This window comes from Lithobates pipiens, unplaced genomic scaffold (genome assembly GCF_037356315.1).
Source record: "Lithobates pipiens isolate NorthernLeopardFrog02 unplaced genomic scaffold, aLitPip1_a1.2 Scaffold_16, whole genome shotgun sequence".
NCBI lineage: Eukaryota > Metazoa > Chordata > Amphibia > Anura > Ranidae > Lithobates > Lithobates pipiens.
Genome location: NW_027507748.1, coordinates 621,152,978 through 621,170,802, shown reverse-complemented (window position 1 = coordinate 621,170,802; position 17,825 = coordinate 621,152,978). Strand labels below are relative to the sequence as shown.

At 40.6% G+C, this 17,825-nt stretch overlaps 1 protein-coding gene across 1 annotated transcript in view; it reads right to left on the bottom strand.

The window, feature by feature from the left end:
• Positions 1-292: 292 nt before the first annotated feature.
• Positions 293-17,825, bottom strand: part of B3GLCT (beta 3-glucosyltransferase) — an 886,903-nt gene continuing 869,370 nt past the window's right edge. Inside the window, exons 14-15 of the mRNA XM_077484097.1 lie at positions 15,052-15,196; positions 293-3,855 (exon numbers count right to left, since the gene is read on the bottom strand). Coding sequence (XP_077340223.1) covers positions 3,694-3,855; positions 15,052-15,196 — 307 coding nt within the window. The 3' untranslated portion in view covers positions 293-3,693. The remainder of the gene's footprint in view (positions 3,856-15,051; positions 15,197-17,825) is intronic.

The following is a 17,825-nucleotide window of genomic DNA, read 5'->3' as shown; positions in this document are numbered from 1 at the left end:
TCGCTTTGCAGGCGCTTCAGCAGTGCTGTCCATTCATTTCAATGGGCAGGGCGTTTTGGGAGCGGTGTATACATTGCTCCCAAACCACCCCAAAGATGCTATTTTTTCAGAACGTCCCACAAGTGAACCACCCCAGTGTGAAAAGTCACAATAAAATTAATGGGGAGGCGGTCTTCAGGCGTGCGTTAGAAGCTATTTCTAGTGCTAAAACATCTGAAAACCATCTCAGTGTGAAAGCAGCTTTACTGAACATATGTATTTTACATTCTTCAATAAAAAAAACAGGCCCTAGTAATATTTGTCATATTTTTAATATTCACAGGTTGTAGGCTCTGATTTTAAACACCTGACACTTTGACATGATAGAAAACATATTCTTATAAAAAGGAAAGAGACAAATTCCATTCCACTTCACACAGATTCACTATGCATTCCATACACTGAAAATCCCCTGCATACAGATCTATACCTATATACATAGGGTGAAGGAAACTCCACAATTGTACCAAAAAATGAAGGCTAATTAGTTGCAATCCGGGCCAAGGTGTGTTCCTGAATCAATCTAATTTTTTTTATAAATATGCCCTTGTTTAAAGTACTGTAAATGATCAAATTTAAAAACTTGTAAACTAAAATTTTACATGGCTTTACCTGTAAATATGGTAAATTTACAAAACAGTTTCCTTAATAAAATGACAAACAAAAAAATTATAAAACAGTTTTACTGCTAAAATACTCATAAAAAAACTACAGTTAAGAATATAATACATACATTTAGCAGTAACAGAAGTAGAATCTCAACATATTTGCTTCATTGAAAGTCCTAAGGAAAGTGATCTTTGGTTCTATTATTATACAGATATGATATTACATGACAAGCTTGGTAACGTGATCACAGCCTTAGGCTGATTTTAACATATAGTTGTTTGAGCAGGTTTCCAAAATATTGTATCAATTGGGTAACCGTATTTACCAACGCAAATAAGCCTAATTAATAAACAGAACTTACATTTTCTGTTTAAAATTAATTTAATGGCATGAATCAAAAGGTGAAATATACTGTAAAAATGCAGTCTCACAGAAAACTCGCACTTGAACACTCTGGACATGGATGTGCTTTTTAGTAGTGCAATCATAAAATTGACCTTGAAAGAATAAAATTTTTGTAAAAAAAAAAAAAAAAAAGAAGTGCCCTACAGCTTATTGCACGGATCCTAGGGATACGCTAGCTGTTTCATGTTCTCTTTTCATTTGTAAATAGAGTAACTGTTATTTTATTATGTTTTATTATTATGACTGGTTTTAGTAAATACATCACTGTAATGTTTAGTAAAATGTAAGCATCATTGCAGGGAATTTGCCATGGCAGAAAGCCCTAGCAAAAACTGCCTTATAGTTCCAAGGCAGTGACATAACCTTCAGTTTGGGGTATGGTGCAAGTAAAAACTATAAACGAAAGAGTTTTGGGGTGTTCCTTTCAGATGATGCCAAAATGAGTAAACATTGTGCCCAGGCAGCGGGGTAAGCAAATTATGGGTTGCATCACTAGAGGAATCAAGCCAACAGGAGGAAGGAGGTCCTGGAGGTCCACTATATAGAGCTTTAAGTAGACCTAAATTAAAATATTGTGTCAAAGTTCTGGAGACCTCACTTGTGAAAAAAAAAATTAAGAAAGAGTCCAGAGATTGGCAACAAAAAGGTGCTGAGGAAGGAAACATATGAGGCGAAACTTCAGGAACGTCATATGAACAATCTTGAGGAAAGGAAAAAGGTGGATATGACTGAATCCTTTAGATGCATTACAGGTGTGAATAATGGCCCGTAAACACGATCTGAAAATCGGACGACAGATCGTGTTTTTTTTTTTGCATGCTAGTTGCATATCGAAAATGGAGAGATTACTAAAGTTACGAAAATTCCCATATGGCAGAATAAAAAATTGGAAGTGATGTCATGTGTTGTAACATATTTCTATTGTATTTTCAGACAACAACTAAACGAAAATCGTACGATCTGGTATCATACAATAAAATGTTTTTGTGTTTGTCCGATTGGATAAGATCGGATGAACTGTCGTGATCGCCTCTCAAAAAGTTTTGTACTAATGATCCGATTATCCTATTATCCCTTCAAGTGGTATTTTTCTTCCGATTTTCAGATTGTGTATATGGGCCACTGGGTTTAAGATGCCAGTTTTGTTAATATAAACCTGAGATTAAGATTTTGTAGCTTAACTTCAACTAGCTGGAGGAAAGTTTAAGAATGTTACAATTGTAGAGGATGCTTGGAGCAGACTTCCTGCAGCATTAGAGGTTCTGTGTTCTTGTACTTGTGAAAAAAATATCAGAACATGGGGGGTGGAGATTTAGTAAACCTAGAGCACTGAGAATTTGGTGCACCTGTGCATGGTAGCCAGGTTCTAACTTCAGCTTGTTCAATTAAGCTTTGACAATAAAACCTGGAAAAAGATTTGTTTCTTTGCAGAGCTGCACCAGATTTTGCACTCTTCAGATCTAGTAAATAACCCCCATGGTGTATGAGTAGACTTGGCCACCTGGTCTTTTTCTGCAGCCAATTTTCTATGCTACATGGAACAGTTTTGGCTTTACATTCTGGAATTAAAATCTAGTGTGCTGGGAAATGCAGTCTTTCATTAGAGATCACTGTGATATAATTTTTTGAATGAAACACTTTAATTGACCCTTGAAAATACTATACCTGCTAACCATTCTGAGAGATAGTGGTTTCCACATCCTTTTTTGCAGTCAGCTAACCAGGACTAGCAAGAGAAATATGGAGCTGTGATTCCAGTTACATTATACAGTGGTTGTACATGGAATAGACAGTCACCTGCTAGAGCTGACTATTACCTCACAGTTTGAAGAGCTCAGGTATGAAGCAGGGATGTGGGATGGCTTGTCATGCATCTGTATTTACTGGTATGATAACAGTGAAAAGTCAATAAACCTAAAAACATCTTACAAAATATGTAATAGCATTTCTGTGCAAACATTTCTACACGTGTACATCATTTGAGACATGGGCTCTTTTATTTACAATTTCTCCATATGAATCCAGAGGAAAGGAAATGTGGAGTTCTTACCTGAAGCATCCAATCAAATTTCAGCTTTGTATTTTTTTTTTTTTTTTTACTAGTGCAGCCAGAACATTTGATCTATTAGTGCTCATAGATAACACTGCCACTTTTGCCTTTCCTCATTATTCTTCACATCAACCCTAATCATATTTAAAAATAAGTAAGACATTTCCTTGTTGAGCATCACAACCACAATAAAACTGCATGTATCATCCCAGAGCAACAAATCAAAAGCAAGGCAGGCTACTTTGGTTAAAAATAACTTGTTTTGGATTGGCTCTGGAAGGATACTATAGGCAGCTCTTATGGTAGACACTTTGCTACATAGGAGAAATCAACAGTAACCATCTCACCAAGCATGGAAGCAGCCATTTTGTGGGGGCTTCCATATAATTGAACTCGGCATCTCGTCCTTCACTGATATTATTGTGTCAAAGTAAAAGGCTGAACGCTGATCAATCACACAAAATGGCTGCCAATAGCGTGAGGAGGCCATAGGAAACCTATACCTTTCACAATTTCAACCACAGCTACATCTAATATGAATTTGTGCAGCATCTCTTCAGAAGTCTTTAGAAAGAGAAAAACAATGCAAATCAAAGATCTTCCTTCAAATATTTTTTTCCTTTCAAGTCTTGCCTCCTGTTAGGTGCCAGCCAAGTATTATATACTTTCACTGGGTCTATGTTCCAATGCTTGTGAAAAGATATCGGAACTTGGTGTGAAAGGAAATCCTTTGAGTAATCAGCTGGTCTTGCCTGAAAGGGAATCAGAAAAATAATTAAGAAGTGTCATGTCTGTGTACTTGCAGTATGATTTTGTAGCACAGAGGTATATGTGGTTTCCTCATTTAATAATATAAAACCTAAAGACTTCACTGTGGGGCTCACACTTTCTACAGTGGCAATGCACACTGCAAAATAAAGCCATTGGCCAACTGGGTTTAACCTTTCCCATCCCCAACACGTGTCTCTTTATGAACTTCAAGACCTTTTGGTCATTCATAAACTGAAAGAGAGCGGATCCCCAGAGCTACTACTGTCTATAGACGCCCAGAAAGCGTTTGACAGAGTAGACTGGGGATTCATGCAAAACTCTCTGGAGGTATTTGGAGTTGGCCCTAAGATGTTAGGCCAGATAAATGCCATATATAAACATCCCACAGCAAGGGTTAAAATAAATGCGTCTCTATCGCGGCCCTTTGAGATGTTCAATGGGACACGGCAGGGTTGTCCCTTATCCCCTTTATTATTTAATTTATCAATGGAACCACTGTTGAGGATAAGATTGAATCCCGATATTAAGGGATTGCAGATCGATAATTAAGTTCATAACATAGCCGCATACTCCGACGATGTTTTGTTATGTTACCAGTCCCAGGACAACCATCCCGAGCCTATTGAACATCTTAAAAATGTATGGTGAAGTCTCAAATTTCAAGATGAACCCCTCAAAATCTGAAATTTTGAATATAAATGTTGCCCCAAAGGAGGTTCAAATGCTTAAACAAAATTTTCCTTTTACCTGGAGGGACAAGGAAATCAAGTACCTCGGAGTAAAAAAATAACACCTACACATGATATGCTATATCAACAAAATTGTATTCCGTTAATGAACGATATTAAAACAGAATTAAATACTATGGCCCCTAGACAGAGATCTTGGATTAACAAGATAAATTGCTTAAAGATGATAATACTCCCTAAAATTTTATATAAAATACAAATGTTACCAATTCCGATCCCCGATTCATATTTTAATGAACTAAATCACATTTAAGAGATTTAGATGTTCACACACACACACAATCACATGGACCGCAATGGTAATATGGGATAGGGTTCATAAAAAACAAAAATGGGCTCACAATTCTCCGTTAATACCATTATGTGACATTAATTATTTTGCACTGAGGAAAGATAGGACATTTGGAGGGTGGATTAAAAATAATGAGGCACAAGTAAAAGATATTATTAATAAAGGCAAAATTTGCACTTTACAGGAACTAAAGATAAAAAAAGAGGTGCTAGATATGAATTGGTGGAGGTATGCCCAGCTGAAACATTTTGTGGAATCCCTCCCATATCCGATCAGATCAGCAGACAGCTTGCTCCCATTAGAGCAGTTGTGTTTGGTGACTGAAGGAAGGATAGGGATTGCAAAGATATATAAAATATTGAGTGGTTTAAAAATATCAGAACCCCCGCATACATTAAAAAATGGGATGAAGAGATTGGGATTAAAAGTATGGAGGTTGAGATTAATAAGGTATTAAAGATGCCGCATGCAACCTCACCAGACTGTAGTTTATTGGAAATGAACTACAAGTGTATGGCCCGGTGGTATATAACCCCAGATAGAATACATCAATTTCAAAAAGGGCTCTCCAACCTATGCTGGAGGGGATGCTCAGCAAAAGGGTCCACCAAATGATCCACATTTGGTGGTCATGCCCTAAAATTAAAGTTTTCTGGAAGACCGTTTTGATAATAATCAAAGAAACCACGGGTCTAAATAACCCAGAAGACCCTAGGGTATGCCTGCTTCATGGGACCACTTCGCCTATTACACAATATATGCAATCATTGACACCAATCCCCTGCTGGTGGAAAAACCCAGAGACTCCCTCTTTGAAAAGTTGGTTTAGTAAAATCAACAAAATGTATAATCTGGAGTATTTAAAGTATAGTGGAGAATCAGGAGAAACGGGATTTGTAAAAAGATGGGAAGTTTGGGAAAAATACCAACAAACATCAAGATATGTCGGAGGATGGCAGAAGTATTGTACTACGATTATGGATGGAAAAGTACAATATGCCTGTTTCTCCTCTTTCATTAGTGGACACAGGATTCGGTTAGGGCCCCTTCACACATGAGATCAGGGGCAGTAAAATCAGGCAGTTTAACTGTGGTTTTACTGCCTCCTGACCACCCGCATGAACACAGCTATGCACATGCTGTGCTTCACGGCCATGGAAAAACTTAAACAGCATGTTGCTTTTGTCAGGTAGCACTGCCTCTGAATGTGACTAATGCAGTTCTAATGCACGTGATCATGGCACCATACTACAGCAATTAGAGGGTTATAGCAAACAAATCCAAGCGTTGATTCATTTTTAGAAGAGTGGCAGTGCCTGTCACACTTGTGAACAAGCCCTTACACTGGGACAGTTGAGACATCCAAAATGAGTCCATCTGAGGCGAGGGCAACAGTAAAAAATAAAATTAACAGGCCCATATAACAAAAGCAATAGAGCTGGGAGTAGTCTGCAGTTCAAAGAGCTGCTTGGAGGACCTTGCACTCAAAGTTGGCATCAGATGAGGTCTGAATATGTACCTAATAAAATTTTTAGAATATGTAAACAGAAGGCCAGGAGGCAGCCTTGTAAATCTGGGAAACAGTTATGCCAAAAAGCCCAATAGCACTCACAGACCTAGTGGATTACATCTTGACCAAAACAAAAAGGGGGTGAAAGCTTGCATGAGAATCTGTCTAGGCCACTATGAAATGGTAGTGTGAGAAGCTGGTTCTCCTTTACAGGGGCTATCAGGAAAGACAAAAAGGGTGTTAACATGTCTAATGGAATCAATGGATGAAGGGTAAACCAGCACTGCACAAACTACTAGGTTGTGAAAGGAAATTTTCTTTTGATGCGCTGTAGCTAGACAGAGATATAAAAGCATATTAGCCTGGTTGACGTAAAAGGCCAAAACCACCTAATAAAGACAAGACTCAAAGCCTCAACACCACCTTATCCATTTTAAAACTCAATAGGGCTCCAAACAGTACAAGGCTACAAGTTCAAACAAATAACTCTCAAAGGTGACAGCAACAAGGAAAGCAACTTTGTGGGTGAATGTAAAAAAGGGAATATTTCTAATAGGTTCAAAAGGCGGTCTTTGAAAAGCCAATAAAATTTACATCCTGTGGATTCACAGGCAGCTGTATAGGCGGAGCTACAGGAGAGATAGACTGTACAAAAGTCTTCACTAATGAATAGGAGGCAAGTGGTTTTTGGAATACGATGGCAAGGGCCAAGATTTGCTTCTTGATGGTACCCAAGGCCAAATACTGATCCAGGTCTGGTTAGGATTCTTTCCACAGAGTATCCTGGAACCAGGTAAAGTAAGCTTTTAATGTGACATAGCAGACCTTTCTAACTTTTAAAAGTGTGGGAATAACTGAATCAGAGAGACTGCTATCTCTAAAGGCCTAGGCTCCAATAGCCATGAAATTAAAAGCCAAAGATCATGAAGTGTAGTAAACCCATCCCTAGGACAGGAGATCCAGCTGATCTGGATGAGTCCATAGAATGTATACCAAAAGATTGATCAAGTAAAAGTACCACATTTGCCTAAATCAGAGCCAAATCAGAGCTACGAGGATCACAGGCATATCCTCCATCTTGATCCTGTTGAGTATGACAGATGAGGAAGGATTTTCAGATGAAGGAAGACAAAGATTAGATCCAAAAGAGTCACCAGAGCATCTACTTCCACCAGTGGATATCTGCATCTGAAGACAAACAGGTTAGTTGCTGAACTTGAAAGCTTGACAGTTTATATCCAGTCCCCTACCTGAGCCACAGGTTCTGAAACAATTTTAGGTGTGGGGATCTTTCTCCCAGGTCCAGGGACCACTGGCTGATGTAGTCTGCCTGCCAACTGGCTGCTATTGCTGGGACTAAGTAGAACTTTTACCCCATGACATCCTTTATGAGTAACTCTAAGAAAGCCCTAAAGAGCCGTTCATCATCAAAATGAATGCACATCATTCTACTTCTTTTTTTTTTTTACACTGCTGTTCTTCAGGCAAAGATTTCAGCCAGGATACGCATTTATAAAAAAAAGTTGGAAAATTACACATAAACCATCTAGGCATCAGTGTAGGGCTGTAGGCATTTGCTCTAAGTGCTTAATAATATGCAGCACTTTACAACACTATTATTTACAAGTGAATATTCCACATCACCAAAGTGACATGTGACTATTTCATAGTTTCTGAGTCTCAGGGGCCTCTACTTTTGCAGACATATCAAACAGGTTCTTGGAGGGGAAGTGGAGAAATATGTTTACAGTCTCTGTGTACTGGGTCAGCAAGCGGAAGTTGGGACTTGGCAGCTGTGGCAGTTAGCATAGCTGCAAGGACCTCCTCTCTGAATAAGGCAGAGGTGGGGCCAACCTGACAGAGTTAAGGAAGACTCTGAGTATGAACTCAATTGGAGGAACAATGATTCAGGCAATCCATGTCACATGTCTATAGAGGAACACTGCAAGGTGTTCAAGAACTATTAATGAATCAAGAGCTGGAAAGGCCTGATGCAGTGAGATTGATACTCTTGCGCTAGGATTCGACATGTTGTACTGCTAAACAGAGACAACCTTACAGAGGAAGCCAGGTGAAAACCATGAATACTCCTATACCAACTGCTAAAAGCAGAATAAGTTTAAATGACCAAAGGTGAATGTACTAGATAGCAAGGACTAATTGACGTTTAACCATGTATCTCTTGCAAATATGATCAATTGCGAGAAGACATTAAACGGAGATAAAAAAAAGGTAGGTAACATAGCTCGGAATGTGAAACACTTCAGCTAGTGATATAGCACTTAATTCCCCAGCATATTAACCCTTTGCTTAGAAGTGAACGGTAAAGGGAGATACTGATGGCACTCAATGGTACCAATAAAAATAGTAGCTCCAGATGCTTGTGATATACAGCCTACTCATTAAAGTGGTTGTGCCTTGGCTTTGGACTTTGAAAGCACACTACAGCTAACAGTACAAGCACCACAAGCAGAGACAAGTACCCGAAGAAGCAGGATTCCGCTATGGCCTCCCAAACTATTGCTGAGGATACACCAATTTAGTTAGCTCCATAGAGAGCCCAGCTCAGCAGAATGCAGTACTGACTGAGGGAACAATATTTCAAAAAGGAGAACACTGCTAGAAAAATACATTTTTCTTAGAAGAGAAAATACATCCATTCTCCTAGGACACTAGCAAAACAGCTGAAGCATGCTGCTTTTTGTTTGCTAGTGTCAGTTTTCTCCTGTAAGCAGAAATTGTCTTAGAATAACTGAATCCTGCGCCCCTTAATGAATGAGACATACAATTATTTAATACATTTTTATTTTGAAGTTCTAACCACCATAAGATAAAAAAGAGAACATGTGCAAAACCACTACACAATTGCTTTGATACCTAGGATCATCAGCAGAGTGATCAGGGATGATGGACGTAATTGTATCCATTAAATAATCTATTATTAGTATTAAGGTCAGGACATGGTGTTCCAGACTCTTTAAACTGCAGTTAAGTATACTGGGGACAAACACACATTGCATTAAATAATAGGTATAAATATATGTGATTATAGTATCAACACGTTTTACTCTGGGTTAGCAGGTAGTAAATTGAATTAAGGTTGCTTGTGGTTTTGGTTGGCAATGTACGTGATGTTCTTCCCTATAGCACCTGTTATGTGGATGATTCTTACCAATACAAGCTAGATTTTCTTTCAAAGCTAGACATGTGAACAAGGTCAGCAAAGTCTTGCAATAAAAATGTAGTTTCCTTGCTTAGTTTTTAAGTATCTATATACCGTATATACTCGAGTATAGGCCGACCCGAATATAAGCCGAGGCCCCCAATTTACCCCCAAAAAAACTGGCAAACTTATTGACTCGTGTATAAGCCGAGGGTGAGACATGCCTGTCCATCCCTGTGTGTGTGTCCGTCCATCCCTGTGTGTCCGTCCATCCCTGTGTGTCCGTCCATCCCTGTGTGTCCGTCCATCCATCCCTGTGTGTGTGTGTGTCCATCCATCCCTGTGTGTGTGTGTCTCCATCCATCCATCCATCCATCCCTGTGTGTGTGTGTCTCCATCCATCCATCCCTGTGTGTGTCTCCATCCATCCACCCATCCCTGTGTGTGTCTCCATCCATCCACCCATCCCTGTGTGTGTGTGTATCCGTGTGTGTGTGTGTGTGTGTGTGTGTGTGTGTGTGTCCAGCCTACCTTTGTCCCGAGCCTCCGTCCCGTGCCTTGCCTCCTTGCCTCCGTTCCGTCCCGTGCCGTGCCGTGCCTTGCCGTCGTGTCGTGCCTTGCCTTGCCTCCGTCCCGTCCCGTCCCGTGCCGTGCCGTGCCTTGCCTTGCCTTGCCTTGCCTCCGTCCCGTGCCCTCTTCGGCGGCCATTGTAAAATTCAAAAGCCGCGCCTCCTCCTTCGCCTGTGATAGGCGGAACACTGAATTTCCCAGCAGCCTGTGTTCCGCCTATCACTGACATCGTACCATCCTCGTCCGTAGTACGAGGATGATACGATGTCCGTGATAGGCGGAACACAGGCTGCTGGGAAATTCAGTGTTCCGCCTATCACAGGCGAAGGCGGAGCCGGAGGCGCGGCTTTTGAATTGTAGAATGGCCGCTGTCTGTCTGCTCGACACGCTGATCGAGCGGGCAGACAGCGATGACTCGAGTATAAGCCGAGGGGGGCACTTTCAGCCTCAAAAAAGAGGCTGAAAATCTCGGCTTATACTCGAGTATATACGGTACATGAGGGTAGCTATACTTGATGAATACATACAGTATCTCACAAAAGTGAGTACACCCCTCACATTTTTGTAAGTATTTTATTATATATTTTCATGTGACAACACTGAAGAAATTATACTCTTCTACAATGTAAAGTATTGAGCGTACAGCTTGTATAATAGTGTAAATTTGTTGTCCCCTCAAAATAACTCAACACATCGCAATTAATGTCTAAACCGCTGGCAACAAAAGTGAGTACACCCCTAAGTGAAAATGTCCAAATTGGGCCCAATCAGCCACTTTCCCTCCCCGGTGTCATGTGACTCGTTAGTGTTACAAGGTCTCAGGTGTGAATGGGGAGCAGGTGTGGTAAATTTGGTGTTATAGCTCCCACTCTCTTATACTGATCACTGGAAGATCAACATGGTACCTTATGGCAAAGAACTCTCTGAGGATCTGAAAAAAGGAATTGTTGCTCTACATAAAGATGACCTAGGCTATAAGAAGATTGCCAAGACCCAGAACCTGAGGTGCAGCACGGTGGACAAGACCATACAGCGGTTTAACAGGACAGGTTCCACTCAGAACAGGCCCCGCCATGGTTGACCAAAGAAGTTGAGTGCACGTGCTCAGCGTCATATCCAGAGGTTGTCTTCGAGAAATATTTGCATGCTGCCAGCATTGCTGCAGAAGTTGAAGGGGTGATGGGTCAGCCTGTCAGTGCTCAGACCATACAGCACTCACTGAATCAAATTGGTTGGCATGGTTGTCGACCCAGAAGGAAACCTCTTCTAAAGATGATGCACAAGAAAGCCTGCAGTTTGCTAAAGACAAGCAGACTAAGGACATGTATTACTGGAACCATGTCCTGTGGTCTGATGAGACCAAGAAATACTTATTTTTGTTCAGGCGAGGAGTACAAAGATAAGTGTGTTTTGCTTACAGTCAAGCGTGATGGTGGGAGTGTCATGGGGCTGCATGAGTGCTGCCGGCACTGGGGAACTACAGTTCACTGAGGGAACCATGAATGTCAACATGTACTGTGACATACTGAAGCAGAGCATGATCCCTCCCTTTGGAGAATGGGCCACAGGGCAGTATTCCAACATGATAATGAACCCAAACACACCTCCAAGACGACAACTGACTTTCTAAAGAAGCTGAGGATAAAGATGATGGACTGGCCAAGCAAGTCTCCAGACCTAAACCATATTGAGCATCTGTGGGATATCTGCAAACAGAAGGAGAGCAACATCCACCAGCTCCGTGATGTCACCATGGAGGAGTGGAAGAGGACTCCAGCGGCAACCTGAGAAGCTCTAGTGAACTCCTTGCCCAAGAGGGTTAAGGCAGTGCTGGAAAATAATGAAGGCCTTTGCACTTTTCACATGACATTTTCACTTAGGGGTGTACTCACTTTTGTTACCAACGGTTCAGACCTCAATGGCTGTGTGTTATTTTGTGGGTTATTTTGAGGGGACAGCAAATTGACACAGTTATACAAGCTGTACACTCACTACTTTACATTGTAGCAAAGTGTAATTTCTTCAGTGTTGTCACATGAAAAGATATATTAAAATATTTACAAAAATGTGAGGGGTGTACCCACTTTTATGAGATACTGTAGGTTTGTAGATTCTCTTATCTCTGCAAGAATTGTCTGCCGGAATTTTCTGAAGTTAATGATTGGTAGCCAGAAGTGCCCTAGGCAGGGTGAGGAATAACAGTTATGGCAAGTAAAGAACACATTTTACTTAAAATACAGGCAGAGCAGTGACCATTACAACTGCACAAACCTGTTTGTAGGGGACCGGCTGCTGTAAACACACAGAATGTGACTGTCAAGTTAATCAATATAAGGACGGCATGGGGCAGGGAATGCAGAAGTAAGCAGTGTAAGAGGGTACAAGGGGGACTGCAGAAGTGAGAAGTGTAAGAGGGGGCAAGGGGGACTGCAGAAGTGAGAAGTGTAAGAGAGGGCAATGGGGGACTGCAGACGTGAGAAGTGTAAGAGGGGGCAAGGGGGGACTGCAGAAGTGAGACGTGTAAGAGGGGGCAAGGGGGACTGCAGAAGTAAGAAGTGTAAGATGGATCAAGGGAACTGTGAGGGAGAAGTGCAGAAGTTAGCAGTGAAGGAGAGATGCAGGAAGGGGGTGCAAAAATAAGCAGTGGAACAGGGGGTTGCAAAGGGAAGCAACGTATTAGGAAGGCAAGGGGTCCAGAGGAGAGCAGTGTAGGAGGGGGCAGGAAGGGTGCAGACATGAGTAACATAAGAGGATTTCAGGGGGTTGCTGAGTTGAACACTGTAAAAAGGGGAGCTGATGAAGTGCTGAAGTCAGCAGTGTAAGAGGAGTGTAGAAGTAAGTAGTGCTAGGAGAGGACAGAAATAAGCAGTATAAGGGTATAGGGTGCCGAGTTAAGCAAAGCGGAGGGAAGGGGATGCAGGGGTGAACAGCTAAGGAGGGAGTGGGGGCAGGGAGGGTGTAGAGGTTAGCAGCATAATATGAGGGCATGGGGAGGGTGCAGAGGTGAGCAGTGTAAAAGGGGAGCTGGGAAGATGCAGAAGCCAGCAGTGTACAATGGGAAGCTGAGAAGGTGCAGAAGCCAGCAGTGTAAAAGGGGCAGGGGGAAGGGAGGAGGTGCAGAAGTGAGCAGTGTAAAAGTGAGGCATTGTAAGAGGGGTGTAGGGAGTTGCGGAAGTAGAAGGTGGGGTGGAGAAATTATCAGTATAGGGGCCTTCAGAGTTAAGCTGTGTAAGAGGGGGCAGGGAAAGGTGCAGAATTAAGCAGTATAAGGAGACAGGGCAATTCTAAGGAAAAGTAAATTTAACTTCAGTACCGAATGTGTTCACAATTTACAGTAAATGAGTACTAGAGAGCATTTAAAGGCATTCATTTAACAACAAATAATAAAATCCAATTCATAATTATATGCAAGCATAAACCAAACCCAGGAAGTTAAAAAAATTAACAAAATAGTTGCTAACATTATTAGTAAGACTTAAAAAATATTGAAAACCAAGTGAGCATTTGGTCACAGTTATTAGATTTCCCTTAAAGAGTCACATGAACTATCTTTTAATAGCTGTTCTAGAACAAATATGCAAAGATTTTGGAAACTCTATGCAGAGATGTTAAAAAGTTCTATATTGGGGAAAACCTACCGTTGTCCAATACAATGCTGACTTTTTTTGAAACATCCCATATAGGGACAATCCACAAATGACTGTCATGTCCTCTCTTTCAGCCATAAAAAGGTAGCTTGCATACAACCAAAGAGAGAGGGCACCGCTTTGATGTAGATAGACCATGACAAAATTCTGGATGGCAAAAGAACAGCAGGATTCACCTGTGTCAACTGGCTTACTCTATGGGAGAGATGGTTGGTAATTCTATCACACGTGCTACTTGGAAAACCTATTCCTTGCAGTACCTGTGTGATGAGATCAATCCATAACAATCAGGACTACTAGGAGATGTGGGGTTAATCGGTTTACAGAGCTAATGAAACCTGCTGAATAGACTTGCACCAGAAAAAGAAGAAGCACAGCAGTGAACTATTATGGAAAATAAAGGTAGGATTGTTTTGTTGTTTTGCAGAAGTACACAATTGCAGAAATAGCCAGGGATCTTTATTAACATAATGCGGACATGATTGATGATCATTATTAGCAAAATATATTTGACCTGTTCTCAGAGTCTGCTTTAAAGGATAAGTTCACCTTTTGAAAAAAAAACAAAAAAAAACACATAACTAAATGCACTTTTTTTGCAGGGAAAAAAATGTGCATTTATTATTTTTTTCTCTACAGAGCCTGGAGAGAATCACATCCATGATCAGCAGATCACTGGTTCAATGCCAGGCTTCTGTAGGCTCTCAGGATTGTTGTCTACCCGCACCTCTAATATGGGCAGATAGCTACTTGAAAGCAGGAAGCTCAATGAACTATGAGAGTGCTCACTAGCACCCCCACAGTTCATTGAGAAATACAAGTTGTCAGCTGCAATGGATTACGTTACTTGTAGTCTATTCATTCTCAGGAATCTGTAAATAAATTACATGGTCGTGTAGGCGGAAAACGCTGGGGGAGAGGGGGGCTGAACACATTACACACCAAATACGGGGTTCAGAGAGGTCAACATAGCCTTTATATCAGGGATATGCAATTAGTGGACCGCCAGCTGTTGCAGAACTAAAAGTCCCATGAGGCATAGCAAGATTCTGACAGCCACAGGCATGACACCCAGAGGCAAAGGCATGATGGGACTTGTAGTTTTGCAACAGCTGGAGGTCCACTAATTGCATATCCCTGCTTTATATGAAGGACTGCTTGTTCCAGAATAGCTAAAAGTTAGATGAGAATGGGGCAAACATGCTGGGGATTTAACAGTAATAATTGCGTTCATGTATTATCTTACCTGATGAAAGAGTGGACTGTGAGTGACAGGAATTCCAAGGCCACTGGCACACATCCCCAGCACCATATCATCTGGAGCATCGTTGCTGTAACACCGACATTTACTTCCTATAAACTCCTTTACTGCTCTCCTGCTGAACACCATTCTACAAAGAGGCCACAAAATATTGTGATATTTTTGTGTTGCTAAAAGAACATATACAATGCCATTTTAAATAAATACAGCCATCGAAAAACAAGATATCAGATATAGAAACAAGAATCAGATATAAATGTAATGTCCTGTATATACGACCAGTTTTCCCGTCAGAATAAACTGACGTTTTTTCTGACGGAACTCCGACAGAATTCCACTGAAGACTGTCTTGCGTAGACACGATCACACCAAAGTCTGATCGTTAAGAATGCGGTGACATACAACAGGACTAGAAAAAGGAAGTTCAATAGCCAGTAGCCAATAGCTTCAGTCTTGTACTTGCTTCAGAGCATGCGTCATTTTAGGTCCATCGGAACAGCGTACAGACGAGCGGTGTACCCGATAGGAACTGGTTCATTTGGAAATATTTAGAACATGTTCTATTTCTAGGTCCGTCAAAATTTTAGAAAAAAAAAAGTCAGATGAGACATACACTCGATCAGAATATATGATGAAAAGCTTCCGTCTGACTTTTTCTGATGGACATTCCGGTCGTGTGTACGCAGCATTAGACATAGATATAAATGTTGTTAAAGAAATACTCTGTTGGCAACTATATGCATAATATAACCCCAAAGCAATTTTGGAAAAATAACATCCCTTTCTCTATAAAAAACAATGTTTATGGATTTCTATACTTCTAACAATCAGATGATGGTGGACAATTAAAGTAAATGTAAACTCTAACTGGATACATTTAGAGTGCTTAAGCACAGTGCATCATAATTACAATGATCTCTTTTTCATAAAATATGTTTAAATGTCTTTTAACCTTTTGGGCATCTCATTGTTGCTGATCTTCTCCAGCTTCTTTCAGTCACTCCCTGTTCCCCTGCACTCATTCCAGTGTCAGCTGTAAATCACCTCTTTGGACTGGCTTCCTCCTAGTGACAGCGGTGGTCTATGACTACTTTGTTGTCTGCTTTGTTGTCTCCTATGACAACATAGCAACATAATTGGGAGACAGTTGTCACTCGATAATAGAAAGTGTCCAAGCAAGGACCTTTAGGGCAAGAGCTCCAGGCATGCTTTTACTAAAAGCCGCAGATTTTAAAAAGTTGAAAAGAACTTACATAAGCTTATATAAGATTTTAATGACTGGATTTAAAAATACTTAGGCCCCTTTCACACGAGAACCATTTGTCCCTTTTTCATCCATCCACTGATGGATGAAAAATGGACATCAATGCATCTCTATGGAAAAACGGATGATCATCTATTTACATCAATACACATCCACCAAAATCCGTTTTTTTTTAAACTGATCAAAGCCCTATTTTTGTTCCGTAAAAAAAAAGAACAGATGAAAAAGATGTAAGCATACAAACGGTCCGTTTTTTGCAATGGTAGTGGATGTAAAAACCTCCTCTTCACAAGGTCATGGCAGTCAATGGTGCAAGTCGACATAGACAAACCATGTCAAGCACTGATTCCTTATGAAGAGCAGGCAAAGGCATAAATAAATCATGGAGGTATATTTTTAAAGCAGTTAATCTGAATTCCAACAGATGACAATGATTGATTCACAAGCAGTGAATATTTGGCGAAAGCCAAACAGGGTCAAAATAAATGACAAGGTCATATTTGATAATCTGACATTCATTGCACATACATCTTCCCGGTTGATGTATTTTAAATGACAGGAATTAATTCACCACCAATAAGACCTCATGCACACTAGATGATTTTTATTAAAAAATTCAAATTGAAATTGAATCATAAAAGGGAAAAAAATTACAGCAATTCTGTGAAATATGTATGGATGATTCAGCTGCATTTGGCTGGGGCAATTTCAATACCATCTCTTTTCTGACAACTGGAAACTCCATTTAAATTTTAAATGCATATATATATTTACACAGTATCTCACAAAACTGAGTATATCCCTCACATTTTTTAAAATATTTTATTGTATCTTTTCATGTGACAACACTGAACAAATGGCACTTTGCTACAATGTAAAGTAGTGAGTGTACAGCTTGTATAACAGTGTAAATGTGCTATTTTCTCATTCTGGTCACTGGAAGTTTAACATGGCACCTCATGGCAAAGAACTCTCTGAGGATGTGAAAAAAAGAATTGTTGCTCTACATGAAGATGGCCTGGACTATAAGAAAATTGCCAAGATCCTGAAACTGAGCTGCAGCACGGTGGCCAAGATCATACAGCGGTTTAACAGGACAGATTCCACTCAGAACAGGCCTTGCCATGGCCGACCAAAGGAGTTGAGTGCACATGCTCAGTGTCATATCCAGAGGTTGTCTTTTTGAAATAGACGCATGAGTGTTGCCAGCATTGCTGCACAGGTTGAAGGGGTGGGGGTCAGCCTGTCAGTGCTCAGACCATACACCACACACTGCATCAAATTGGTCTGCATATATGTCATCCCAGAAGGAAGTCTCTTCTAAAGATGATGCACAAGAAAGCATGCAACCAGTTTGCTGAAGACAAGCAGACTAAGGACATGGATTACTGGAACCATGTCCTGTGGCCTGATGAGACCAAGATAAACTTATTTGGTTCAGATGGTGTCAAGCATGTGTGGCAGTAACCAGGGGAGGAGTACAAAGACAAGGGTG